At 35.9% G+C, this 27,451-nt stretch overlaps 1 protein-coding gene across 1 annotated transcript in view; it reads left to right on the top strand.

Annotated features, from left to right (window-relative positions):
- The window catches only part of KNDC1 (kinase non-catalytic C-lobe domain containing 1), a 103,729-nt gene that overhangs the window by 61,461 nt on the left and 14,817 nt on the right, over positions 1–27,451 (top strand). Inside the window, exons 5-18 of the mRNA XM_009278031.1 lie at positions 1,601–1,747; positions 3,876–3,993; positions 4,359–5,377; positions 13,399–13,513; positions 16,660–16,731; positions 16,834–16,895; positions 19,138–19,296; positions 19,650–19,727; positions 20,337–20,430; positions 20,607–20,769; positions 20,864–21,708; positions 21,806–21,950; positions 23,669–23,760; positions 25,785–26,188. Coding sequence (XP_009276306.1) covers positions 1,601–1,747; positions 3,876–3,993; positions 4,359–5,377; positions 13,399–13,513; positions 16,660–16,731; positions 16,834–16,895; positions 19,138–19,296; positions 19,650–19,727; positions 20,337–20,430; positions 20,607–20,769; positions 20,864–21,708; positions 21,806–21,950; positions 23,669–23,760; positions 25,785–26,188 — 3,513 coding nt within the window. The remainder of the gene's footprint in view (positions 1–1,600; positions 1,748–3,875; positions 3,994–4,358; positions 5,378–13,398; positions 13,514–16,659; positions 16,732–16,833; positions 16,896–19,137; positions 19,297–19,649; positions 19,728–20,336; positions 20,431–20,606; positions 20,770–20,863; positions 21,709–21,805; positions 21,951–23,668; positions 23,761–25,784; positions 26,189–27,451) is intronic.

Genomic DNA, 27,451 nt, shown 5'->3' with positions numbered 1-27,451 from the left:
GGGGGGGTGGGGGGTGTTTGTGTAAGTAACTCGTACTCTTGGAATGGATGAACGGCGTTCATTCTTCTGCTACATCAAAATAAAAATTGTAACAGCTCCTGTCTGAGTTCCTCTGAGATTCTCAAAAGAAAAATAAGTCTTCAGTTACCTCTTCTGCTTAATGGTGAAGTTGTATAATAGTGTAGAACTCGAGACTGAAATTACTGCTTTGCAAAAAAAGTTTTTGATCTCTTCTTTTTAGATCAGATGACGTGGTTTGTTTTTCTGACCTTTGTCCTAATTTTGATGTGTCCCAAGGGTAAATTAAGACTTTAGATCCAGCAGTCAGCACTAGTTTATGCTTTCTTTGTTTGCGGGGGCACGGAGGAAGGGGGAGAAGTGGAACTGTCCAAGCTACATGCTCACACACACAGAGCTTCCTAAGGAGGCAGTGTTGCACTCCCCTTCATGGAGGTGCCCTGCCTCACTAAAAAGTAAATATATATGCATACCTGCGGAACAAGTCACCTCCCCTTCATACAATTTAGAGACAATAATACGCCTTAATGAGAAAAGTTGGGGGGGCGGAGGGAGGAAATGACTCTTCACCATAGAGTCAGTCTTCTCTGTAGGGTGAAAAATAGTAATGCATATAGCAAATGCATTAGTACAACCAGATTTAATGTACAAATCTGGTCATTCTTTTATTTATGTATGTATTTGTAAACCTGAGAGGGCAGTGTTCAGTACACTTGAATTGCTGGCTGTACTGCATCACCATTGAAATGATTACACAAACTTGCACTTATAGTCTTGGTTATAAATTTTACTGAATTGTGTTCTCTGAATGGAACATAAAAATAAAATACAAGCCATCATGGATAAATTACCATTACTACTAAAGCAGATCTGAAAAGGTCTTTTTTTTTTAAGAAGCAGAAAACTTCTAAAATTAAGAGGTAGCTGTGTTGTATGGCAAATCTAATGCATTAGCACTAGACTGAAGAAAGTTGTTGGCTCACCTCCATTTTTATTGGAGCTCATCACAAGGTTGTGGGCTTTAAGAAAAGCAGAGGTGGCAAACGTGGAGTATTTCTTAAAATCCTTTCAAAAGTGTCTTCAGAGGCAAGTGATATTAGGCTGTATTGTTTTTGCTTGCTTTCTTTATGCTTGATAGCACTTATAAAATACTGCTATATATGAAGTTTTTTGTCAAACTAATTTTTTTTTTTCCCCCTGCTAAAAGGAATGCCACTTTAATCTCCCAGCATGCTTCTAACTTAAATATTACCTGCACACACACAGGGGGCTGACTTTTATATTTAACTGTAGCCGATGAACAATTGTAATACTGATTACTGGTGAGGAAGAAAAAAGGTTCTAGCTGGACCCCACAGGGTTATTTCTCTTTCTTTGCAACAAGCGTATCCCCCAAAGCAGGACTGAAGCCTGTTTTGTTCCTCTGGTTTAAATTAAACCACCTTTCCAGTAAACTGTTACCTTGTAAGTTAAAAATGAAAACAATGTAAGCTGTATCCCTTGTGATCTCAGAGCTTTTTTTTGGCAGGAGAGAGGGAATTGGTAGCATGTTTAATGCCTTTTTTTATTAAACTTCATGCAGGCACATATCTATTCTTTGGGTGCAACGTTGAAAGCAGCAATAGAATATATAGTAGAACCTGAGACAGAATCAGAATTTGGGCAAGATCTGCATACTCTACTGGAACAAATGCAAGAAGAGAATCCTGAAAATAGGCCAGATATTGAGGTAAAACAGCCCTACATAATTTTCTGTTTTAAAAAAGTGACAAAAATATTTCTGTATGTGTGCTCATTAATAGAGAGATGGTCTTTATATGTAATATGCCTAGATTTTGCAAGAAAGCTGAGGTTTTCCCAGACTCAGCAGAAATTCTTCTTTCTTCCTACTCTAATGGAGATACAACCTGAAAAGCAGATGTAAATGTTTTACGGTGTTTTGATTTTTAAGAAGGTTGGGTGAATACACTTGTGGATCTAAATTTTCTCATTAACTGTTTCTTCCCATTTAATGTTTAGTTTGCAAAGAGAGTGAGTCATTAGAAGCAAGAGCACAGGCATTATGCTGTGAAATTCATATGGTGCCTCAAATGATGTTTGGATTGCATTTAAGAAGGGGATGGAGGGAGCCATGCCCCAGGAAACGTCTGTTCCTTGGCATGTTCAAAGCAGTGTTGTTCAAAGCATTACTACTAACTAGTTTTTCCGTAAATATATAAATGCTTAGTAGTATTTGATTAGATATCTTAATTATTTTTGTATTTTATTCCATTTAGCCTCTTATTTTACCTTTAATTTTTAGAAAGAATTTGAAGATATATAGGAGTTTTCAAGATGTTTTCAGAGAATTTACATTCTAAAAGTTGGTTACCTAATACAGTGTTATTTGACATTGATGTATGAAAGTTTACCTTTAATGCATTGTTTTTGCAGACTTTCAGACTGTAGCCAGAGAATAACAGTTGTCCAAATATGACTTTTCTTGGCTTCAGTTCTTCTACTTCATAATAGTGCTATCTACTTTTCTGTTCTTCCCCCCCCCGAGCTGATAGTGTATATTCTAAATGGTATAGCACCTGTAATCAATACTTTGCAGAAAGAGTGCTGCAACCAAAGAATGAAATAGATTCATTTTTATAAAGCAAATAATATTGGCTCCCTGGTTGAGGACTGCCCAGGCAGGAGACCATTCCTGACATAGAGCCTACTTGATCAACTCCTGTATTTCTATTTGTTTACTTTCGAGCATAGTCAGGAAAGGGATTGTATAGCACTCCCTATCATCTCCAATTGGTCTATAATCCCTGAAAGCTATTACTGACTACTTACATCAGCCCAAAAATAGAGTGGGTCAAGGCTGGTCTAGGATGATATATGAATGTAGCTTTGTGACTATCTGTTCTCTTTTTCCCTTCCTTTTCCACTGTGCCCTTTCTTGGGTGGAAAGGAGTGGGGGGAGCTATATGGAAGGAAAACCCATAGACTTTTCTAGGCTTTTCACTAGACTCCAGCACGGCTGGACACCTGTCTTTCTTTTTCTTGTCCTTCCTCAATCTGATATGTGAACCAACAGAGCCATTTTCTTCCTTCCACTCACAACAGCAGAAGAGCAGTTGAGCAGGTTAATGGGGAAGTAAGAGCAGCTCCTCAGAGCTGTATGAGGTCTCATCAGTGTTTATCTAGGAACAGTTACTGACGAAACAGTGGGATGCATTTGGAGAGGCCGCCCTCTTCTACTTCCTGCCCATGGTGACAGGTTTTTAAATGTGTGAATGTCTGTAGTTAATTGTGTGTGAGACCAGTGCTAATGCCATCAAATGGTGCTCACGCTGCAGATTAGAGACGTATAATACTGTTTCTTCTTGTGATCTGATAATGATTGTTTTCTCTAATTGGGAATAGTGCTTTCTAGATATTTGTATTTTGAAATTTTTAAAAGTCAGGATTTACTTTTAATGTAATTTCGGTAATAAAACCATTCATCATCCTGTCACTCAATTCAAGGGAATCAATGGCTGTTTAAAAAAATAATCCACACTCCAGCTTTTTACGTTTTCAGTATGTTATTCATAAAGGATAACATTGAAGATTAGTAATTTTTATTGGTTGTTCTTAGTGTTCTAACTGTAGGCTAGAACTTGAACTGTATTAAATGATTTCATGATAGCCCATGGTAAAAAATAAGAAATTAATTTATCCACGCAATAGAAACACACAGTATAATGAACAGTGCAACAAAGACCTCCAATGTAGCATCGTATAAATTCAGATATACTGTGAGTTAACATGATTCACTTTAGTCAAAATTCACAAATCTGTTCATTATTAAATAAGTATTTAACACTAATTTTCTCTAGAGCATTTTGTCATTATGTGAAGAAAAACTGAAGATTGCTTCATCAAGTAATATTTGTCGAAGCCTGTCTGCTGTTGGAAGAAGGGTTCTTTCAATTGAATCATTTGGTGCTTCTCAAGGTAACCTTAAAATGTAAAATCTAAGAACTTTAGAATTTCAGATTGCCTGACATATCTAATGATTTTTAAAATACTATGTTTGTGTACTTTCCTGTTACAGGTTCCTTTCTAGGGATCAAAAAGTAATTATGAAATATTTGTGGATTGGGGGTGGGGAGCAGGGGCCATACAACTCTTAATGAACATAATTACTGTATTCAGAGTACACTTTATGATTAAAAGTGACTTGTCCGGAAATAGTTAATTTTTGTAACATACTGAAGATAAATAACAGCAGTGGCAGAAAAAGCAATATAAAGATTTACTAAGAAAGATTAGGAGGTTTAAATACACATTTAATATAAGCATCTGTTTTTTGCATCTAGATGTCTGTGATAACATGTGGAAGGGAAGAATGTGTCAGAGAAGTTTGGGATCTAAATTATATTCAAATGAGAAAAACAACATAACAGGTGATTCGTCTGCAGTGGAAGATGTGACAGCTACCTGTCATAAGGACTCTTCTGTAGTTACTACGGTGACTGGCATAGAAAGTGGTTTAAAGGAAATGCAAATTGATCTGGATAATGAGAAAACTCAACATTCTCAACTTACAACTCAAGCTACAAAGAGCAAAGAAGAGGACAAACATGCAGTGCATACTGACAGTTTTGCTAGTGTTGCTTTGGATGTAAAATCATGTGTTATTGACCTGGAGAGAGATAGCATTTTTAAGAAAGGTTCTTTGAGAAAAATTAAAACCTTTCCAAAGCTACCACTTGAACCTGCAGATACAAACAACTTTTTTACTCCTGTAACCAACAGTGGATCACTGGCTAGGAAAAATCACTTGCTAACACAAGAGTCACTACCTCTAGACAATAATAATGAGGTTGCTTTTTCAAAGGGAAATCTTAATTCATTTGCTCTTAGTCCACCAAAAATAGAACCAAAGAATCACCAGGTTAATGATCTTCATTTAGAAGCTCCGTGTGTATGCACACAGGTGTCTGGCATGAATCTAGAAGAACATATGTCACTTATTAATGCTAAAAAGATAGGTTTTGTTTCATCCGATCACAAAGAAGACTGTTCTGATGCTACCTCTGAAATGCCAAACACAGCTGGTATGCTAAAAGGCCCGAATCGATTAATTGCTGGAGCAAAAACGCTAGACAATTACATGGCATTGGAAGATTCTTCTGAAACTTTTCAAGGGTCAAATGAAAATTCTTTACCACATTTTAACAAGATGGTTCCAGTGTTAACGACAAAACCCAGTGGGAACAGATACGGATCAAACCTGATTAGGTCTCCAGAATTAAGCAACGGTGCGATGAGCGCAAACAATAATGAAGATAATCTTTGTGGAGGCAGAGGGTCAGAAATCAAAAGTAATGAGCAGGTAGTAAAAATAAAGTCTTCATTATACAGTTGCTGTAGTCACTTATGTGGAGATGAAATGGCTTAAATACTGTGTGATTGCTTCCCCCCCTCGCCCCCTTTAGCATCCTGGAAAATCGAATTTTGCCAGTCTGCACACTTAAAGAGTTAATACTGGAAACATGGTGATCCTTTTTTCCTCTTTAAAAATAGAGTGCTACAGTGAAATTTATGCTATTGCAAAATCAACTTTCATTTAAATTTTTTTTTTTACAAATGGAGTATTCTCGCTAGTGTGTTAGAGCAGCATACTTAATAGTTGATTACATTTGTAAGAGAACATTACCAAAACATATGTAGATTTTTAACTCTTTACATTACTGTCAATGCATAAAGTTCACTACCTTGCAGTGGGCCTCCCAGGTGCTTATAAAAATTGCAGAGTTCCTGACTGTAAACCTGACCTCATTGAAATCAATGGCAATATCCTATCCGCTTCAGGAGGTGAAAAGAATCCACTTTTTTTTTAAATCTACATGTGCATTTAAGTTTTTGAAAGTTGTACATATGCTGTATCTGTTCTGTGTTCTTAAATTATTGCCTCTGTGTTTGTTATGTATATTTCATGATAGAATTCAAATATGTGCACAATATGATGGATTTGTTGTCTCAAGCATTTCATCTATATAAATAGCCAAATAAGAAGAGGGAGAGCTGATATTAGTCTACTAGAATTTGTTGATAGATAGTGTAGTATGGTCTCTTCTCTGCTCAAATTACATATTTTCAGGGTGGACAAGTTTGGTCTCTGACTAGATGGTTTTCTCTTGTGCCACACTCAAAGAGATGTAAACAATCCATGTGATAGGAGAGCTGCTGGCTAAAAATGCAGGATGGCTGATGCTTCTCCAGCCTTGCTGTGACTTGATAAAAATGAGCAGCACAAACTTCACACATTTCATTTCCAGAAATTGTGCTTAGGTGAAGATGTTGGGTTTTTTCCTTACTTGTCTAGTTGACAACTCAACCTTGTTCTCCTTGCCTAATAGCCAGTCTTCCAGCCATCCCATGCAGTGGCAGCTAGGGTCATTTTCAGTCTCCATCCATCCCTCTTTTCACCTTGCCCAAACACCTCCACTGGAGTAGTAACCTAGGACTGTCAAGTGTGTAAAGATCCTTTGGTTCATCATAGCTAAAAAAATTAATGCAACAATGAAGATTCTGTTCTCAATGCTTTTTTCCCTTCCCTGTCTCTTCTCCCCTCAATAATGTGCACTTATTAAATTCATAGTGCAGGAGGATAGTAAATATGGATAAGTACCACATGGCATGGTTTTCCTCTCTGAGGGAGTTACTCGTTGTATGCATATTGAGTCCTTCATTTAGTTTTTAAATCCTGCAGGTTCATTCTTCAGACTCTGGGAAAAGATCCATTTATTGTAGACACATCCCTTTTTTTTTTTTTTTCCCCCTTCCTGCTCTGGACTATGCAACCTTACATATTCAGAAGAGAGCGCGAAATAATCAGATTTATAATAATTCCAAAGTCATCTGCTTTTGCTATGTCATTTGTCACTCTGGATTTACATGAACTTGCTTCAGTTGGTAGATGTGCTTGTATTTCTAACAATTTCAGTCACTGACTTCTTGTGAGAAAGCTTGTGAGTATACAGAAATCTAGGTATGTCTTAGTATTCAAGCAACAGAAACAACTGTCTTTCATCCTGTGTGCAAATCTCTTTTTTTTTTTTTTCTGAGTAGAGGCTTTATTTTTTTAATGCTAAACTGTATAAACCTAGGAATTAATTTGCATGTTACTTATCATGGAGAGGGTGGCTAAGATAAGGCCATCAGACCACTATAAAACCACTGCAGCTGGTTTGTTGGGGTTTTTGGGTTTTTTGTTAAGTTTGGGGATTTTTTTTTTCATTTAAAGAAATAAAGGTACCACACTTAAGTCACTTGCCTTGAGGTGGAAGTAGGCTTACTTAAGCCTCCGTGTTAACTAGAGAGGTGTGGTGAATAAGTTGCCATCGCTTAAGAACATAAATTGAGTGTATCGTTAGGAGTTCTACTTTAAGGAGGAAAAAATCTGTTGAAATAAGACCCATATTCTGTCCTTACTGGATTATCAGGACAACAGTTTAAGTCTGAGTACATGAAGATACTTTCACGAAAATAATCTTCCTCAGAATTACAGTTTCCCAAAATTCTTGTACGATTTAAAAGCTGTAACAAAGTCCTGTTTGCTTTTCCTGCAACAGCACTTGAGATTGGCACACAGAAAAGTAAACCAAAATATGTTTTCAGGTTATTCTGCCATTCTTTTGAAATCCTCTTTTTCTTCAAATATTTCATCATCAATTTAAATAAAGTGTTCTTTCAGCCTGAACAGAATTTCATTCTCCCAAATAAGTAGGCTCTTAGTATAAGTGAGGTTATCCTGCTCCCACTGAATTCACAGGACAATCACAGTGAATTAGAAAATGTAACTATTATTCCAGTTACCCTAATAAGCAGTGTTGTAATACATATGATCTGAAATGAAGACAGCGAGGTGGTTGTTGTCTATGAAACCAGAGTTTTATAGCTGTGCTTTCAGTAGAAGAAAAGTTTGATAGACTCATGCTGTATATTCTTTTTTTAATAATCAATTCCAGCAAATGTTCAGGTTCTGCCACATAAAAATATTATGCTCTTTAGAGCGTGTTAAAATTCTAAGTTGGTCGTAAAAAAAAAAAAAAAGAACTCTGATTATTTAACTGCTGTAGGGAGAAAAAAAGCACTTAAATATATCAACATCTGTGAGCAACACCTAGGTTTCTGAAATGGCTGTCTGTTCCCTGAAATGCTGAGCTTCTAGCCTGGTAATCTTTGTTTATTTTTTGAAGGAGGGTCATTAATTTTCAGTAGTCATTGAACTGTATGGCAGACTCTATTATAAGTCTTATCAGAGAACGGGGAGAGGGCGGGCTGTTAATGTGTTCAGCTTCTTTTTCCTCTTCTGGAAAATACATTTTATTCCTCAGGCTTCTGAAACACAGCAGTTTCTGCCTCTGTCTTACCTCCTGACAATGGCAAAAATAAAGCCATACTGTGCTATCCCTTATGTGAAAAAGTTGCAACTGATGTCCCTGTACACTTTCAAGTTCCCTTTCATTTTCCTGTGCCAGAATTTTACCAAATACCTAAAAATGTTTGGGTTTTTTTTAAGAAGCTAAAACTTGAGTCTGAGAGTTTGTTCATTAACTGCAAAGGCACAAAAAGTGTGAAGCCCCAACTAATGTGATTTCTATCTTCTGGGCTAAATGGAAGACACCTCAGAAGATTTACAGCGCTGCTCTTTCACTAATTTTCTATAACGGATAAGCGTGATTGCAGCAAATAGAGCTTTTAGAATAGTATCTCTAGCATCTCTTTAAATATTTCTTGTTCTTTAGAGAAAGTGCAATACCAGTCCCATCCGGTTGAAGATCAACCTTGTCTACTCTGGAGAACAGACAGTTTTTCTTACCTGTCAATAATACTTCTCCAGTGGACAATATTTTTCTAATACCGCAACACTGCTTCTTAATGTTGTGTGCTTTACTGCTAGTAAGCATTACTAAAAATACTTGCTTGCTTTTGTCTGGCTACTGCAATGTATCTTGTGAGGGTTTTCCTAGTAATTTTTATAGTTTTGCATGCCATAAATAAATATTTTTCACTTCAAGTTTGAGTGGGGATCTTTTATTTCTCTAACCAATTTCATTCCAATCAGGTGTGTCTCATCTCTAATGCTTTTAAATGTTTCTCTGTGATTCAAATGCTGTGGCCTTTACATGGGAAGGGTTAACGGGAACCTGGCATATACACATTTGTCTTCTGTTGGTCATTCATACCCAGTCAAGCATGAGAGAAGTGAAAAGCCATGTAGCTAGAGAATGACACTTGAACACTGGGGAAATAACACTTGAAGGAAAGAAAAGTTGTCTATTCCCAGAATAGTACTTACTAGGAAAAGAATAATGAAAATCTTGCTTGCTTTGGCTGTTTAAAACATGCCAGCATTGAGTTCATAAAATATAGTACGTTGGCATAGTCTGAATGCTTTGAAAAGTTTGGTTTTACAATTCTGGTACCAACAATGAAATAAAAGATCTGTTAAATGATCTTTGCAGCACTGAAGAAAAAACATCACTTTTTCAACAAGTGAGGTTTAAAATGCAATCTTTTTGGCATAAAACAAAATGTCACCAGTATGTAGCTATAGGCAATAATCAGTCATGTGGCTTTTTCATATTTTCTGTCAAAATTTCTGTGCAGTGAAAAACATTTTCTTATTTTAAAAACTGGGTTATATAATCTCTGTTATGAAAAGGTCTGGTTTAGAGCACAGAAGAAAAAATTTCAGGAAGAGACACTGGATTATAATTTTGTTTGCTCTTTGGTGCAATTTCACTGGTGATAATAAATGTTTTATACCAATATTAATGTTAATGCTTTAAATGAAGTGGACTTGAGGCCTTATGGATGCTGAACAGTTGTTTTGAGCTTGCTTTGCTAAAGTGTCTGAATAGATAGTTAAGAAACAACGCATGCTACAGGTGGTTTGACTAAAAAATTTAATTGTCTGTTTTCCAGCACTTCAGATTTTTTCTTCTTGGTGGTTGTTTTGGGTTTTTTTGAAGTTGTAGGAAATGAAAAGCTATGAATTGGACACTTGCATGTTAAAAAACAAAACAAAACAACCAAACCTGAGACAGATGCCTAAATAAGGGAGTTTTACACTTAAATGTTTACCAAAACATAAACAGGCTCAGTGGAGTTTGAATGTGCATTGCGTAAAATACCTGCTTTGAGGCTTAAATAAAAATTGCCTTATAATGTTAGGTTAAGAAGTGTATTGTTTTTCCTTTGGAAATTATTTCAACCAGACTGCATATGTTTTTCATCACAGATGTAAATGTGTGATGAAACATGTCTTATCCGATATAGTCAAGGTACATGATAACTTTTACAAGATGTTAGAAGAACAAGTCCCCGGCAGGTATGAACCCTCAGTCTTCAGATGAAGTCTTCCCAGAATTCTGTGTTTCTGGTATAGGAAGGTGAGCATTTGGAATAATTAGGACACTAGGAGAATGACCACCTCAGGTATTCTTTTCAGGAATAAAAATAATCTTTTGATATATCAAGGTGGGGAGAGACTTGAATTATACTAAAAGACAATAGCAATGCAGTCAGTTATTAGTATCACAGGAGAACATCTAGCATGTGAATACTAGCTAGTAATATTAATATTTGACATTTAACCTTTCTTTAGGATGCTTGCCAGAGAGAAACAATGAGGGTATACATTTAAATAAAGTTCACCAACCTGTAACCAGACTGCACCCTTTTTTTTCCTGGCTCAGGTTAGTTTGGCCATCCTGTGGATGGCAGTGGTTCTCACTTCTGCTAAGATTTGCTTTTCCTGCATCCTTTTTTCTTCTGAAACAGAATTTCAGTTTCTGGTGCCTTTTCATCCTCTATTTTGTTATCTGTCATTGACACTTTCTTCTTTCTTATCATAAACTTTTGCTTCTGCTCTTAGGGTTTTTTCCTGTTTTCCTGCTGTGCTTAAATCTCTTTGTCATTTCTTTCTTCCTCTAGAGAGCTTGGATATCCCAGAAGTGATGAGAAATACCTTTCAGCTTTCTGCTGTACAACTAACTTCAGTCTCCAGTTTAGTGAGAGATTCTTCTTCCCCTTGCTAGCCATTCGTCACCTCCTGAAGTGAGAGGTGATTTGTATATGCGATAGAGGAAGTCCATCTTTCTCCGCTGCAGCTTTTAGAGCCTCTAGGGACGTAAACTTCAAGAGGGGGGATTCCCTTAGGGAGAAACATGTGGCAGTGGTGTGTACTTACAACAAAAATATTCCCAAATCCCAAAACCTTCTTAATGTTCTAGTCAGTCTGTGGAATTTCTCTTTTGATTTCTCTCCATTCGTGTCAGCTGTGCAGGGTAAATTTGAAGATTCGGCTGCTTCTTTCATTGTAAAGTGTCTGTGAGCAAAGACATTTGAGGCATGTGAGAACCAGGATGCTATGGAGGGGGGAACGCAGCACTGATCAGGGGTAGTAATCAAACAGTATGAAGCTCTATTTTGAATGTTCTCTAGACTAATTCATTCTTTTGACTATCTGACCTCTTCCTTCCAGCTGTGTAACTGAAGTTTTTTTTTATCAGACAGTTCAAGAGCTTACTTTTCTAGATATAATGAAGGAACACATTGATGTAAGAATTTTGCACTCCGGGATGCTGGTGATAGCAAAATTTGAGAATGAAGCTTAACCTTATTACCTAGCTTCAAATCTGTCTACGCTGAAGTTACTAATTTTTGTGATCTGCCACAATGGAGGATAGGAGAATAAATGCACCAAATTCATTTTTATGTGTGTTGGTAGTAGGCAGAATATAAAACATTTTAAGTAAATCAAAAGGTGTGTTTGCTGGCACATCTTGTTTAAAAATTCATAGTTTTTCTGGTTCACTTTCAAGGAATATTTAAACAGGACAAGCCCAAAGGATTATGTTACTTGAGAAGGTCTTCTGGTAAAAATTAAACTATCAACAAAGTTTCAGCTACGGAAATCAATGTGGTTCTTTTTCTCCTCCCCATAGATCACAAGGAAGCTATTTCTGTTTGTTGATCTTGATGAAAGTTAATGCAGGAGTCTGTTCATTACATATTTTATGATAATATCCAAGTAGTGCCTCACTGAAGGGTGTTTCGTAGCCAGGATCATGAAAAATTGACTGCAGTAAATGACAGTGCAGAGACTGATTTGTCAAACGTAATGGTGCACTACCATTGTGTGTGAGAGAGACCCTTAGTCTATTTAGATTTTACAAACGTTGATTGGGATATAAAGGTGTCTAAAAACAGCGGAACAGTTCAGAGGTTTTAATTTTTGTTTCTGTCTCCTGTGCTCCAGTTTTGTTTTGTTTGTTTTCCAGAGTTAATCCTGAATTGCTTCTGGTAGTTCTTTTCCCCAGCATGGCCTAAAGTTGACATTTAGAGATAGTTTACTATCTTAGGGCTGCATATGCAACAGAAAGTGTGCTGTGCTGTTTTTTAAAATAGTTGGATGGGTCTGCTCTAACCCAGAGGTTTCTGCCTACGGTGAATTTTTTACTGTTCCTTTGGTAGACGAATGGAGATCGTAAAGTCCAGCTGATGTCAAGAGCCACTAGTAGTGATAAGCTCTTCTATTAGCACAGCTTGATTGGGAAGGTGTCTGTGCAGTACTATCAATGTCAAGTTCTTATATTAAAAAAAAAAAAAAAAAAAAAAAGTCAAAATGTAAAACATGGATTCTCTGAAGAACAGTAAGTTTCCATGGAGCAGTATCTTTATCACATTAAGGTATTATGCTGGGTATCAAAAGTTAAATTGATAGCCAGAAAAACAAATGCTGTTATTACAAATTGAGCAGCCAGTGATTAAAAACAGAACAACATGCTTGGACTTCAAGTAAACCTGTCATTAATTCTGTCAATATTGTTAACGTCTTTCACGGAAGAACAAGAAATGTTGATGAAATCTTTAAGGTAAGACTTGTAATGCAACTGTCAGTGTAAATCAGGATTGGAATGTGGGATTTTTTTTTTGTTGGTGGTGGTGATCACTTGGATTTTTGTTTTTAAGTCTAGGTGGTGTCCCTATGATTATGTGTCATCTTTGACGTTCTAAAAGAGTCTTTCCTTAGTATGATAAGAAAGAGCTTCCAAACAGCTCACTTTTCTTGAAACATTTCTATTCTTGCTGAAATCTCACTTGAATTACACTTCTGTTATGCAATTAAGAAACTACTTGTTCATCTAAACAGCTAACTGTGCAGTGCTTTTTCAATAATTATTAGTTCATTACTGGCAAATGCAATAAATACCTTTTCTTAATGCTTTTTCGGTGAGTGTGTTGTATGTGTATTAGGATTTATTTTTTCATTGCATCAGTAAACCTTTTTGATTTGTCATAATTTTTAATAACTTTCTGCATCCTCACTCTTTTTTTCAGTGGATCTCTCTAAAACTCCTGTTGTCCTGGTATGGTAAACCTCTGAAAGACTATGAACTCTGGGCATTATGTCACGAGTGTTTATGTACTCTGCAGACTTGCATAAATTATCCAGGTATAGTCTTAATTATCTTAAAATATTTGCTTAGTTATTTATGTTCACTGTATTAATGTTTTCTTTATTCTGTTGATGCAAAATACCTTGACTTTCATTTTGTGTACAGAAAAAATAATAGGCAATATTTCTAACTAACTTCACTGTCTTAAATTGTGACTTAGAATTTTTACTCAATTTGGAGTTTTCTTCCATATATAGAAGAACGTCTTCTCTTTATTCTGAGTTTTTGGCTTTATTCTGGCTTTTGCAGGGGAAACATCTTTATGACTTCAAGCAGCGAAACAAATTTTGCGTTTAGACATTTTGGGGACGGAGAAACTGTACTGTGACTTTTAAGAAAAGTACTTGGGACTTGTATCTTGAAATCAGGAGGAAAGAATTTTTATATATATGTAAACATAAAATTTCCTCTCTTGCCTGGATTTCTTTGTGACAAATGATTCCTGACGTATCTTTGACAATACAGGGCTTTGTCAGTTTAAAGCGCCCAGGGTCTTGTCATGGCATTACTCCTTCCGCATTCCCTATGCTTCAGTTTATAGAATAATTATCAGAAATCAACTTCTGAGAGAGGAACGGGGAACTGTCCTTTGACAGAATTGGAATATGTTGTATGTGACTTGGGAGAAGACCATCCTAAATTTCCATAGGCATTCTGAATGTTGGTTTAGCTTATACTAATAATAAATCTGTAGCAGTTCTGATAAACAGAGCAGAGGTTCCCACCACCACCACCACCCTGCCTTTCCTTTTTCTTGATTTAAAAAGCCTGCTTTTGAGGGTTTGGACAGGGATGAGTTTGAAGTCTGTAACTGAATATAAACAATTGGATAGTAAGGTACAGAAAACTTACTGCTTCTCTTTTGGTTTTCAGCTTCAGCTATTTTATCTTTTATGATATAAAACTGTTAAAAAATAAATGGAGATTTCTGAGTACTTTAAGCAATGTTACCCTTAAAACTAAGTATTTGATATACTTTGCCATGGAAGGATTATTTCAGCCTCATAGCATGTTCCTAATGTTTGTGAAAGTTTCAAACAACTGCACATAATGTCTCAGATTCTAATTTAATATGCCTAGCCAGCCTCTGTTACCATACTTACATGTACCCAGAATGCATAAGTCTTCAAAATACTAAAGACTGAGTTGTGATCTGAACCTTATGTAGCCTGTAAAAGTGGACATAATGATACAAACCACTAAATGGAAGAGACCTTACTTAAAATTCTGTATTTGACAACTAAAGCTACCTTGAAGTTGAATATTGTTTTCAGATTTAGAATATTTCTGCCAGAGGATTCTCTACCTGTTCTGAGAGTAATTGTGCATTGTGGAATGACTTACAGTGGTGTTACTACTTCAGTGCCCGCACACACACATAAAATTCTCTTGGTATTCTTTTTGAATAATATTAACTTATTAAAGGTGAAGCTGATACCATATAAAGTGTTTGTTAAAATATCCTTTGTCTTAACACTGGTAGAGTAAGATTGGTAGCTGATGAGTCATAGCTAAATATATGAAATGTGGAACAGCTGGATTATTTATTATTTATTCACTTAGCCTTTTCCTCCAAATCCTTCCTTGATTATCCTAAGCAGAAATTTTGTGGGTAAGAAAACATATTCCAAAGCTAGCCTCTTCATGTATTTTTTAATTCAATCCTGCTACAAAAGTTGTTTGTACCCTCCATTGAGACTTTACTGATTTCCTCTCCTCTTATCAGAGGATGTTGCTTACATGTTGTTCACCGGCGCTTTGGAGAACCCAGGTGAGAATTCTCATGTTGTACTGAGCTCGTTGAGATCTGGTTTGTGTGAACTGTGTTGCAGATTCAGGACCAGAGGCGTTAACTCTTGAGAAGCAAAGATAGTGAGCATGAAGAGCTCTCAGGGGAGCTGCCTCTGCAGAAATAACTAGTAAAGGTTCCTGTTCAGGAAAGCTTTGCTTTTCAAGACACATAGTTCAGGTCCAGCTTAAATATTATTGAAGGTAGTAGGCAAGCCTTTATTTACATTAAGCATAGTGAACAATTTAATGGCTTTAGATGTGTTTTGTACAGGTAACTACAAAAGCAAAAGGATGATTGCCTTTTTTTTCCTTACTTTATTTTTCTCTCTTAGACCTCTTCAATTTGTTATTTAATAATAAATTAATATTTGTTTTACTCTTAGATGTCTTTAATATTTTATTTAATAATTAATAAATTTAATGTTTTAACCTCTTATTTAATTTAATGTAAGAATCTATCCTCCTAGTACTCTCTTTTTATTAAGAAAACAACGTATTTGATGGTAGTCTACAAAGGCAGGACTACATTGCTAGCCAATTGGCTTATTATATTGAAACATGTTAAATCACGGTGTGCTTTGAAGATATCAAACAGATAAACACAGTCTTACCACAAGTTTTTCATCATTGAATTTATATAACATGATCTCATGACCTTAACATTAAGTTCCTGAAGACCTCAGATCATTTACAATAGTTTTAGAAGTCAGTTATTTCTTTCCTAAATATGGAAAATTTCAGGGCCTTGCAAATACTAATCTGCCTAACACTTCTTCAGTGGGAGAGTGTGTGTGATTATAACTATTTGTGCAAAACTGAACTCTGTATCCTATCCCACCTAGAGGAGTTCTGGATCTGGCCACATAATGTCTCAGCTGTCTCCAGATAATGACCCTGTATTTTGGTGGCGTTGGAGGAGGGAAGAGAGGAGAGATTAAATGCTTAAGATAAATCGACTGTCTTTTATTGGTACCTTGTGGGAAGACTGGAGTACATCAAGCTGTCGTATTTCTTTTTTTGTTTTGTTCCTTTCTTGGCCTTCCTTTTCAATGCTGGGTATAAAGAGAATAAACTTCTGGTATTCAAAGCCCTTTTACTTATTGCAGTCCCATTTTGTTTTACTTTGTTATCTTTGTTCTGCAGGAATTGCTTTGGGTGATTACGCATCTACTGTCTCTTTATTGGGTGGTGTCTGTTCTAGCATTAGTGTTGTTTAAAGCATCATTTATCGTAGGGTAATTGCTGACGTTGCAAATTATTTTTTAAATTATTTAATGTATTTTTATTAGTGTCAAATAGTTACAAGAACAGATATTCATTATGCCTTGCCCTTTTGTGGCTTGTTTTGCAGTGGTCTTATGTTTGGACTCCGTGCTGATTGACTGCCATGGAAGTATCCTCTTTGCTGCTCCAAAAGCTGAAGGTAAACTAATACCTTGCGTGCTCTGCTTTTATTTCTTTTGGGGGGAAGTGGAGAAGAAAGAAAATATCTTATCTTTTCTTTCTGGTTTCTTTTCTCATTTAGAATCTTGTGATATATTTTATTTAGCTCCTGAAATTGAAGAGGAGGATGTGAATACTGAGAAGGTAATGTGGTAGGTTATGTAGGTTGCTATGCATTTTATCAAAGGACAGTTGGTATTCCTCTGCTGCTTGAAGAAGAAAGCTAAACTCTTCTAAGATTCTGATAATGTTTCTCATTTCTCCCAATATTTCTTTGTTATCTGTGGTTTTTAATATATTGATCTCCCATAAAATTAGTTGCTTTGAAAAAATAATTTTGCCTTTCAAAATTGTTGGAGTAACTGCCAAAAATCTGTTATTCAATAGTTTTCCATAAGGCTTAATTATTTTCAGTTTGCTAGCAATAAGACAGACTTTGAAGTCATGTTTTCATGTTCTGGAGGTCACATTAAGGTCAGTAATTTAGACTGTGTAGGCTAAAGCCCAAACATTAATCTTATTTGGAAGATTGGGTAAAAATATCACTATCAGCGTACTTTTACTATGGGAGCACTATGAATTATGTCTCTTACCAATACAGTTTTCCTAGAGCTTTTTGCTATAGGTATAAGCCATAAGGAGCTTTCAGACCAAAGGTGATAAAAATGTTAATAAATAGCGGGTGAGTATTTGTCTGCACTGCAACTGCATCTGAATTGCATACTGTACCACAGTGATCTTAGGAGTGGGGAAAACAGAATTTACGGACCTTCCTATTATGTAAGAAGAAAAGAGGTTAGCTAATATGTACCTTGTACCACGTGAGTCCTTTAAAATTAGACATAATAGTCATGAATCAGAAAAAAAAAAAACCCTTCATTAAAAATCTACTAAAGACAGAGTTTGACTTTCTGTAAAATTACCTGTAACTAGAAAATGTTTATACGTCATCTTCTTTAAAGTTGCTCTTTCTTCTTAAATTGCTTTGATCCAACGTGCGGGTTTTTCAAAGGCTTCAGAAACTTAAACTAACCCTGAAATATAATACAGCAGTTTCACCATAGAGTAGAAATTAATAATCCTAAAGTCTTTTTGCTTTTTCTTTGGAAAATCTGAAGTAATCTCTTTTTCCTTGTTTTTCTACAACATTATATATAGAATAGGCTGACCTGTTTTTTGGCTTTTTCCTGATATTTGTTTAACTTTTTGGTTGTTATGAACGTTTAGTTAGAATTATGGTATGGGAATCAAGACTGTGTAGTGCCAGTCACAATAACTGTACTACCTCAGTAAAAGGAACGTTTTTGAAGGATATGCTAGATTGGATGGCAAATTTTTCCTAAATAAATAAATTTAGGTTAAAATTGTGATCCCATTGACGTCTTGGAATCCTGAGCCTAAGGGCAAGAAAATTTTTTTGTTTTGGTGGAGCTGCTTTCTCCTATTTCAGATATTTTTGTACCTATTAGTAGCTTTTGTTCAACAGTTCAAATGGTTCACAGGTTATTTTCTTTACAGTGAACTTCCTTGTTACATTGTGTTCATTGCTGTTCACTTTGCTCAGAAGAGTGCTAGAAAACATTGTTTTATAGGACCACATTATTTAGTACTGTGCTTAGGTTTCTGTCCCTTGAGCCTTTTTAATACCTTTCAGAGGCAATGTGAAGAAGCATGGTGCTTTAACTTGGTCAAAATTGCATTTGTAGTACATGCTAACATATGTAAACTAAGCATTAAGTATACTAAATCTGGCTCTGTCTGAAAATTGTAATTCTTCAAATAAAACAAGTAAGCTTGTGAAGATCGAGTACTTTTCAAGGTCCCTCATCATGGCAACTTCAATTGGGCTAGCTGCAGGTAGCACAATAATTGCTAAAATAAATATGCAGTACCTCGTTCTTCTGATAAGTGTAATCTCTGTAAAATATGACTTGTACTGGGTAGCTTGTAATTACTGTGTGCCATTTACTTCCTGAATTATCATGACCTTTTTTAAGTAAATTGTGGCTGGCCAGATTTTATGGTAGGACTCTAAGGCTTGGAGCAATCTAAGTTTTTACATGAGGAAGGAATTCTTCAAAATGGTTCTAAAAACACTGTTTTTCCTGAATAATTTTCCTAGACAAAGCATAAGACAAATTATGTCTGTTGCTCTAACAGTAGAAAATTAGCTACTGTTATTGGCCCTGCGTGCATAACAGCTAGTTTTTGAAATGGGCTGGGATTTTCATCAGCATCTTCAAAAGCCAAATGTGATCTGTAGTTTGGAAGCTCCTCTTTGCAGGGAATGAGGGGAATTTTGGGATAATTTGCTGGAATTGATTTTGAAGTGGAAGCTTGTTTTAGTCTCTTTACATCTTTCCTGTCTCTTACGTTATACCAATAGGTTTGCGTTTATGGTGTTGCTGCAGTTCTGTGGATGGCTGCAAAATACACTGTTCCACCAAGTCACAAACTAGCATTGCCAAGAAAATTAAAAAAACTTCTTCTGGATATGGCAAGAAAAAACCCTGAAGAAAGACCTTCTCTAGCTGATGCAATTAAGGTTACTAGATTTAGGCAATTTTATGTGAAATTTAGTTATGTCTAAAGTCTCATTTTAGTGATCTGAATATCAAAATACTAATTTATTTTTGGTAATAGACTGATATCTAATTAAATGATAACCAGTCACTTTGGGGTTTGTTTTTAAAGTTACCTCCCTAGGGACACGGAGGGGTGGGTTTTTAATTTATATTGAAACTGTCAGTAAGGTACTCTGAATAGATTCATAAGACTTCTTAAACTCAGATTACTTCTAATTGACTATCTTGACTTTGTCCTTGTCCAAGAATACCTCACTTCATGAAAACTTATGTACTGACTGAAAATTATGATTTTTCAAAATTTTTTTTTTAGACATGCGATCGTTATTTACTTGAACAAGGTATAAACAGCAAAAATATTTTGGCATTGTTGAATAAATCTGTCTTTAAGGTAAGAGCCACCTTTTTTAATTCTCTACGTTTTTTCAATTAATTCTGTAAATCGTATTCCAGTAAGATTTTTGGCCCCTGCAAGTATAGTTAAGTTTGTTCTCTTCTTTTTAAAGTTTTCAAGTAGTCTTTAAGTATTGCTTTTTTCTCGTTCTTGCTGTTGGAGTGGTCACTCCCCAGATTTTGGTGCCCTGACTCCACAATCTGCATGGGTGAGAGCTCAGAAGTAAGAAGAACCAGTGACTTAATTTCATAATCTCTCTTTCATTTGCCACCCCTCTTATCAGAACAAAAGACGTTAATATGTAATTGACGCAGTGTTCAGTCAATCCATGGAACTGACTTTGTTCAAAACTTTGATTACCTAAAAGTTCTGATTTGAAACAGAGGGTTATCAAGATTTCCAAACAGTTCTATCGGTCCTTAGAGTTTTGTGTGTCATTTGTTTTAATTCTCCACCTCGGCATGACTAGGTTGCTGCTTTGCAGGTTAGAGAAATTGAAAATCCTAAAACTCTAGGTTTATATTGGGTTGGTAGTAATGTTCTGAGCAGAATTTTAAAAAAGAAAATGCTAATAAATTTAGTTTGGACTTTAATTTTTATTGTTAGGCTGTTGAGGAAGAAGTAATCTCTTCTCAAGATCATGTTGCTTTTGAATTTAAAAATGAAAGCCATGAAATGGACCCTTCAGAGTCAAGTCTAGGTAAGCAGTCAGACTCTGACATGTTTACTTTGTTTTAATATTCTCTAGATCAGTTCTCCATGTAAGATTTTCTCAGTCAGGTACACAATTATTTTTTTTATCTAAATTGATTGTTATTTACCTTGCATTTATATTTTACATATTGTTAATCTTTCTAACTGTGTTTTTGTTTTTAGGATTTGTGCCTATTAACAGTGAAAGTAAACTTGTAGCAGTTAAAGGACCAGTACCATGCCAGATTTCTCTAAATTGTGAGAAAGCTACATTGCCGGTTGCATTCACCTCTCCTGCAACTCACTTTAAGCCTATTATTCTGCAACAAAATGCACATCTAACAAAGTTAGTATATCCTAAAGCAGAATAAGTTAAACTTCAGACTTCATTGTTAAATCTACTGGAACTGTCCTCAAAAAAATTCTTTGTTCCTTTTCAGAGAGGTTCACACACCAGTTTCTGAGCAATTCCAGAAAGGAACAAGAAAAGAAAAACGCAACAACCACAACAAATCAGGATATATAGAAGACTCTAAAAGCTATGGTACTGAGGACACAGATGTTGTTGAAACTGCACCTGAAATAGCCGAGTGTGATTTACAAGTTCCAGGCCACTCATCCCAGGTATCTTCAGAAGAGCAAAAGTCAGGCAATGCATTTACTTCTATAGTTATGTTACCATCACCATCTGATTCCTCACATATTCTACAGGAAAAGAGCATTTTAGCTGAAGTTCCTTCAAGCTCCTTAGCTTGCCCTACATCTCCTAATTTTCTTCATATAAATAACATCATTCTCAAACAGGACTCAGAGAAAAGAGTTTTGACATTTGTGCCAATACATTTAGCTGTATCAGAGCAAATACCAAATAAACCTCTTCGTTCAAGAATTGCTTATGATTGCTATCATAGTTTGCCAGTGCTACTTTCAAGTACTATTGCAAGTTATAAAATGAGCACACAAGCAGAAAATGATGCCTCCCTTTGCAAAGTGCAAAACTGTGAGACTACTAGTACACAGAACACGTTTGATAAAAGTAAACCAGGTATTCAAACCAACTGCCAAGAAATTGAGTGTGGTACCAGTGTAGACAGTATTTTCACTGAACAAGAACACACACCATGTACCTCAGTGAATCAAGACAATTCTCATTTCTTTGATGTTGAAGTCCTGCCCCAGCAGAACAGCACAAGTGACACTTTACTACAGAAAGTGGTTCATCTTATACAAGAGGAGTTTGCATTTGATGGCTATCTAGAGAATGGAGTTGAAGTTTTTGATATGGGTATGTACATTTTCTTCTGTATATAATTATCATTGATGTGTAAGATTATTGTTAGTAATGTCTTTTTTCTCTTTGTTTGTTTCTTTTTTTAAACAAGGTAACTTCATTTTAAACTTAAAGGAAATTAAGTTTGGTATGTTCTCTGATACAATTTGTGAGAAGTTCTGTGACCTCTACTGGGATGAAAAATTACTGGAGAATCTCTATCAGGTAGTAAATGGAGAAAGACCTTCACATTTATGGTAAGTGTTTTTGAACTTTTTTCTTCTTACAGTTCAATTTAATGTTTTTCTCCCTACCTCCTAGAAGCAGGAAAGGATATAGAATCATAGAATCATTAAGGTTGGAAAAGACCTCTAAGATCATCGAGTCCAACCATCAACCCAACACCACCATGCCCACTAAACCATGTCCCAATGTCCCATGTCCCAGTGTCCCCAATATGCTGCTTCTCTTTGGGTATCTTTACTTGTTTCCTGCCAACTGTTAATTTCCCAGCCTATTAGATACTTCATGACCTTCCCCATAGCAAATAGTGCTTAATGGATTAGCAGAAAATATTTTCTATTGAGCTTGTCTGTAACTCCATCTTAGGATAACTGAATAATGGAGACCTAATTCTGATCAATATTGTTTTCATCCATCGATGGAGAACTTCATAGTCTTGTTAGAAAGACGCTGTTCAATCAGAAGTGAAATATATTGTTCTTACTGTTCAGTTTGCTTATTCTATTTGAGTTTAGTTCTTTATACATCCTTTTGTTCTATTCACACCTAAGAACAAGGAAATTAATTTAGCTTTGCTAGTAATGTTTTACTTAACTGATTTAGTTTGACCCAATGTTTTTCCTGGCAATCTTTTGTAAGTAGCCTGTTAAGTGAGAAAACACCAGCTTAATTTCTCTTTTTTACTATTTCATCTTCAATGATGTATTTACCTGAAAAATAATAAAAACCATTTTTGTTTTATTGCAGCCTCCAAATGCAGCACACTTATAAAAGCTTCTTACTAAAGGCTATTGTAAACAGTAATCAATTTATATGTGGAAGTTATGTATGTTTTCTTTGTCTGTCGTGGTCTGGAACTACAAATTGGAAGTTTTGACAAAGAAGCTTGGTAGATACCGTCTAGAAAAACTTCAGTGTTAAAAGATATATTATCCCTACAGCAAGTTTCAGAGAGAACAGACTACAACCTCCAGATGTCAGACCCTGACATGCTGGCCTATTTCCCATTTGGGTTGGGATTTTTAAGGAGCCATTGAAAACTGGTTGGAGGTTAGGCTCTTAATTCCCCAGAGTTGAATGTTGTGGTAGGAGAAACTTGAGCTGTTGCAGCTGAATTACAGAGATATATAGAGGATGACCTCTTCATATGAACTTTTGTTACAAAGTAAAGTTTTTGAAAGCAGTAGTAAAAAGGAAATCATTATTTATTATCCAGTATAAAAATACAGGTCTAGCTTTTAGATCACACGCAAGAACTGCCTCAGAATATCTCTGAGACACTGCTTACTTAACGTTCTTTAGACAAAGAATATAGCAGTTTTTAATTGTTACCTTCTTTGACTTAAAATTATGATTATTCTTATTAGGGATGACTTAGACTGTTATCCAGAGGTTGAATCCTGAATGGAAAACCCTTTACAGTAATTTGCAGTCTAAGTTATGCGTGGAGTTATGCCTTCTGTTTGTATGTGTTCTGATACTTCTGTTGGAATTTTGCCAAATGCTGTAAAGGAAAATCTCTGTCTCTTACTCAGTGTGCTTTAATGTCCATTTGAACATTTTTTTTCTTGTAAAATCACAACTAAAGCTGAACATGCAAACTTCAGGAGGTAGATAAATGCTATGAAACCTTTCACATACATGGTAGAGTCATTTGTAAGATCTCGTTTTACCGATTTAAATGTAAAAGTATATGAAACATTAATTTTTCCTAATCTTCTTGTATTTTCAGCATAACTGAGGCAGCTGATTCAAAGTGTGGCACAGTATTCCAAGATCTGAAGAAATCTGATAGCTTTTTGGCAAGCAGTGATCAGACAGAGGGTGAGAAGGGACTTCATGTTTCTAGATCTTTGTGTGTGCTAGGAATCTATCAATGACACATGTTTTAAGAGGTTAGCACTTTGAGTGTGTCTTCAGGAAAACACTCACCTTAGCATTTATGAACATTATCGGTGAATCTGAACTTTATCAATGCCTTGGGGACCTGTTGTCTTTTATATGAAGCTTACATATGACCGAATGTCACAGAGTGGGATGCCTGTTTCATTTACTTTTACTAACTTTTATTCACACAGATGTGTCTGTTGAAAAACTTCTAAAATCCTAACTGCTACATGTGGTTTTCTTGTGTTCATCCAGTAGATGTTCTAGTGGCATGCTTTAAAGTAGGGAGAGGGAAGGGGGATCATCATACTGAGTCAGCTCCATGCAACACAGCAAGCTTAGCTAGGCAGAGAGGACAGCTTTAGAAAATGCTTGTGACTCCTTAGGTGTTACTGAAGAAGTTGAGGATTGATTGAAGGATGATTGTGCAACAGATCTGGTCCTTCTTTGTTCACTTATCACAATTAAAACAAAGCTAGGCAGTAAAATAAATAAAAGGTATTAAAATAAAAAATGGTATTGTCAATAAAATTATTTACAATTCTGGGGACGGGAATTGTACAGAAATCTAGAAACTGAATTGCTTTTGGATTTAAATGGGCATTTTTAACTATTCATCAAAAGGGTTTTCACAAACAGGTAAAAAAGAATAGTCTTTTACCTCTCTCCCAGGAATTCCTCCACTTCCCTATTCTATCCCCTGAAGTGCCTTTTTAAAGACAGATAGCAAAATGAACAGTGAGTCAAATGATTTGTTAATCAAGATAAGTTTGCCTTTTGATCACAGACTTGGTTACAGGACACGGTTTCAGGGCAGTCATTGAGGTTATATTAGTGGATTGTTTATTTGTATTTCTTCAGTGTGCGTTTTGCATTTTTCCTGGCATACTTTGTGATTGAAGGTTTACAAAATATTCCATCTTCCAGTAACTGAACTCAAAACTGAGCTGGGACTGCTAAATCCCATTATTATAACAAAACCATTACCCTTTCTCGTCTTGGTGTATTCATGGACAGGTTGTATTTGGTTGCTGTTGTATCAGTATTTCATTTTCTTTCAAGATAGTTCAGCCAAGTTTCAGCATTTAAACTTGGTTACTTCTCTGTTTTGAGCAAAGTTAAACCATGTATTCTTTACAGAATGGCTTATACCCCTACATTGTTAACTTTTATGGCAAAACATAAATTTATAAGTTTGCACTTGACTGCTGTCATTCTATGTTACAATTTTCCATTTTGGCTCAGAATGATTGCAAATGTAGAGCCAGACTTTCCCATGGGCTATGTGATTTCTTTGCACCAGTAATTTAGGTCCATTTGACTCCAGGGTGGCATATCTAAGCCCTGGAGGGTTGTTCAAGTGAAAAGGGAGACTTCTGGCAGGCATAAAAGCTCCTGTCAGCGTCATACCAACCTTTGACTGTCACCTCAGTCCCTCAAGGTTGGTAGTAACCATAATAACTGCAAAGAAGTCCCATCATAGCTCAAGGGAGTGAGTCCTATAGGAGTAGAAAGTCTAACATCTGTGTCCCCTTTGGCTGTATCAAGTATTCTTGCCCTCTATGTATGGAATAAAAGCTTCAAGACTTATGGATGGAAAAAACCTCAAGAGCTAAGCTTTTTACTAATGCTTGCACAGGTCTGACGTACTTAACTTTTGTTTTAAAGCTTCTGCACTATGCCTTGTTTAAATGTTTGTTGTATATGCGCAGAACATTTTTGTAATTTTCAGAAACGTATTGACCAAAGCTTAATAGTTCTGAAGTGTCTTTAACCTTCATCATTTTACAATATGTAGTTGAGAAAAAGAAAGCACAGACCCAAAACAAGCATTTAACACTACTGTTAGAGGGCATAGGTAGTCTCATAACTGTATTTTGTATGTGTAGTGTTTAAGTTCAACAAAGCATGCATCATAGCACGTGACCATTATTTCTTTCCCCCCCGTACACCCTCTTTAGGAGAAGGGGAAGCAACCTTTGATGTGAAGGCTGAGCCTATGATAAATACATCATTAGCTGAAATGGATTTTGATGAGTCACCTTCGGATAATTTCAAAAAAGAATTGAGGCTGCAGAATACTATCCCTATAGAAAAAAAGGGGCAATGTTTACAAAGCAACGGCTGTTGTATTGGTCCAGGCTTTACAGAAGAAAATAGAGAGCCAGAGGAAGAGACCATAATAAAGATAGCTGGAAACAGCTACCTTGTGTCTCCCAATCTACCTGACTTTCATAGCTGTAGTCCTGGTTGGAGCAGTGCATTTTATGGAGCTGAATGTTTTGATTCAGAAGTTCATAGTTACATGAAAACCCTTGGAAAGCAGAAATCAAGTGAGTCACAAAGTATAGATGCTAAAAAAGTGGTGAGTACATTGATTTAAAATCATTAAGATACCTCTTTACTTGCTGGTTAAAAGTACGATAATATTTATTGTGTTATAGTGAGTTGAAACCCCCTTTCTTCTTTTAAATACTGATTCTTAAGTGTTTTAAAATCCTCAGAATTTGTGATGTCTTACCAATAAAGCAGGGTAAGGGTAGTATTCCAAAATAAAGAGCACTGATGTGAAATCAATAATCACTGACCTACAACCCACCTTCTCTTCCTGAAGTTGACCAGAAAAATACCGTCTGCCGTATGCACTAACCCCACGGTGGTAATATTATAGAAAAGAGCTAAGAATGGCTATGACTGGTGTGTATCACAAGCTCTCAAGAAGTCCTCCTTGTCATGTGCTCTGAGCCCTTTTCCTTGGTCACCATGAATTCCCTGACAGCTTCGCACCATTTGCCAGCAGAATGGCAGTTATTTGCTCACGTCTTCTGTTGGAGATGGCTAATCATCATGATGAATGCAGCCTTGTGCCTTTTAAGCAGCTTGAGGGACATGGGGGAGCATGGGCACGGGGGTGGGTTGTTTTAGATTAGCAAGGTCTTCCATTCCCTTAAAGATTATATTGATCCCATTTACTTAATTTTTATATTTGTGCACCTATCTATAACAAGCTGCAGTTTGTAAATGTTTTTGTAAATATTTCAACGCCAAAGCCACAGAGTAAGGATAAAATATGAAACTGTAGAAATCTCCATAGTTGGAGCTGGTTCATGGGAAGGAAAAGGAAAAATTTAAGTAAATGAGTTATTAATACTGGAAGACCTATTAGTATAGGGACACCTGGAATCTTTGTGTCCCTGAGAATAGTTAGTTGTCTAGTTTGTGTATCCTTATTATTTCTGCTAGGTACATGTTTAATAAAGATGAAGCAGGAGTTGTACTGCTCTTGCGGATTTCCTTACTATGGGCAGTTGGTTGAATTTGTTGCTTTATTTTTTAAGTGACCTTGGCGAAGTAGAACTGAACAGCTGAGAACACGATCTAGACTTCTTTGTTTCCAGATAGCCAGTTTAAATCTCAATGGATCTATTTGCATTCATTTTTTGAAGCACTGTGACTTCACTTCATTTTTCAGTAAAAAAACATAACTATTTTTCTGTTATTAGGCAAGTTAAAGCCTGAATCACTGAGGATGTTCTACTTTTTTTTTTTGCTCTAATCATAGAAGAATCATAGAATCATAGAATCATTGAGGTTGGAAAAGACCTCTAAGATCATCGAGTCCAACCGT

The sequence above is a fragment of the Aptenodytes forsteri genome, unplaced genomic scaffold, assembly GCF_000699145.1.
Source record: "Aptenodytes forsteri isolate BGI_AS27 unplaced genomic scaffold, ASM69914v1 Scaffold15, whole genome shotgun sequence".
Taxonomy (NCBI): Eukaryota; Metazoa; Chordata; class Aves; order Sphenisciformes; family Spheniscidae; genus Aptenodytes; species Aptenodytes forsteri.
This window is presented reverse-complemented; position numbering and strand designations above follow the sequence as displayed.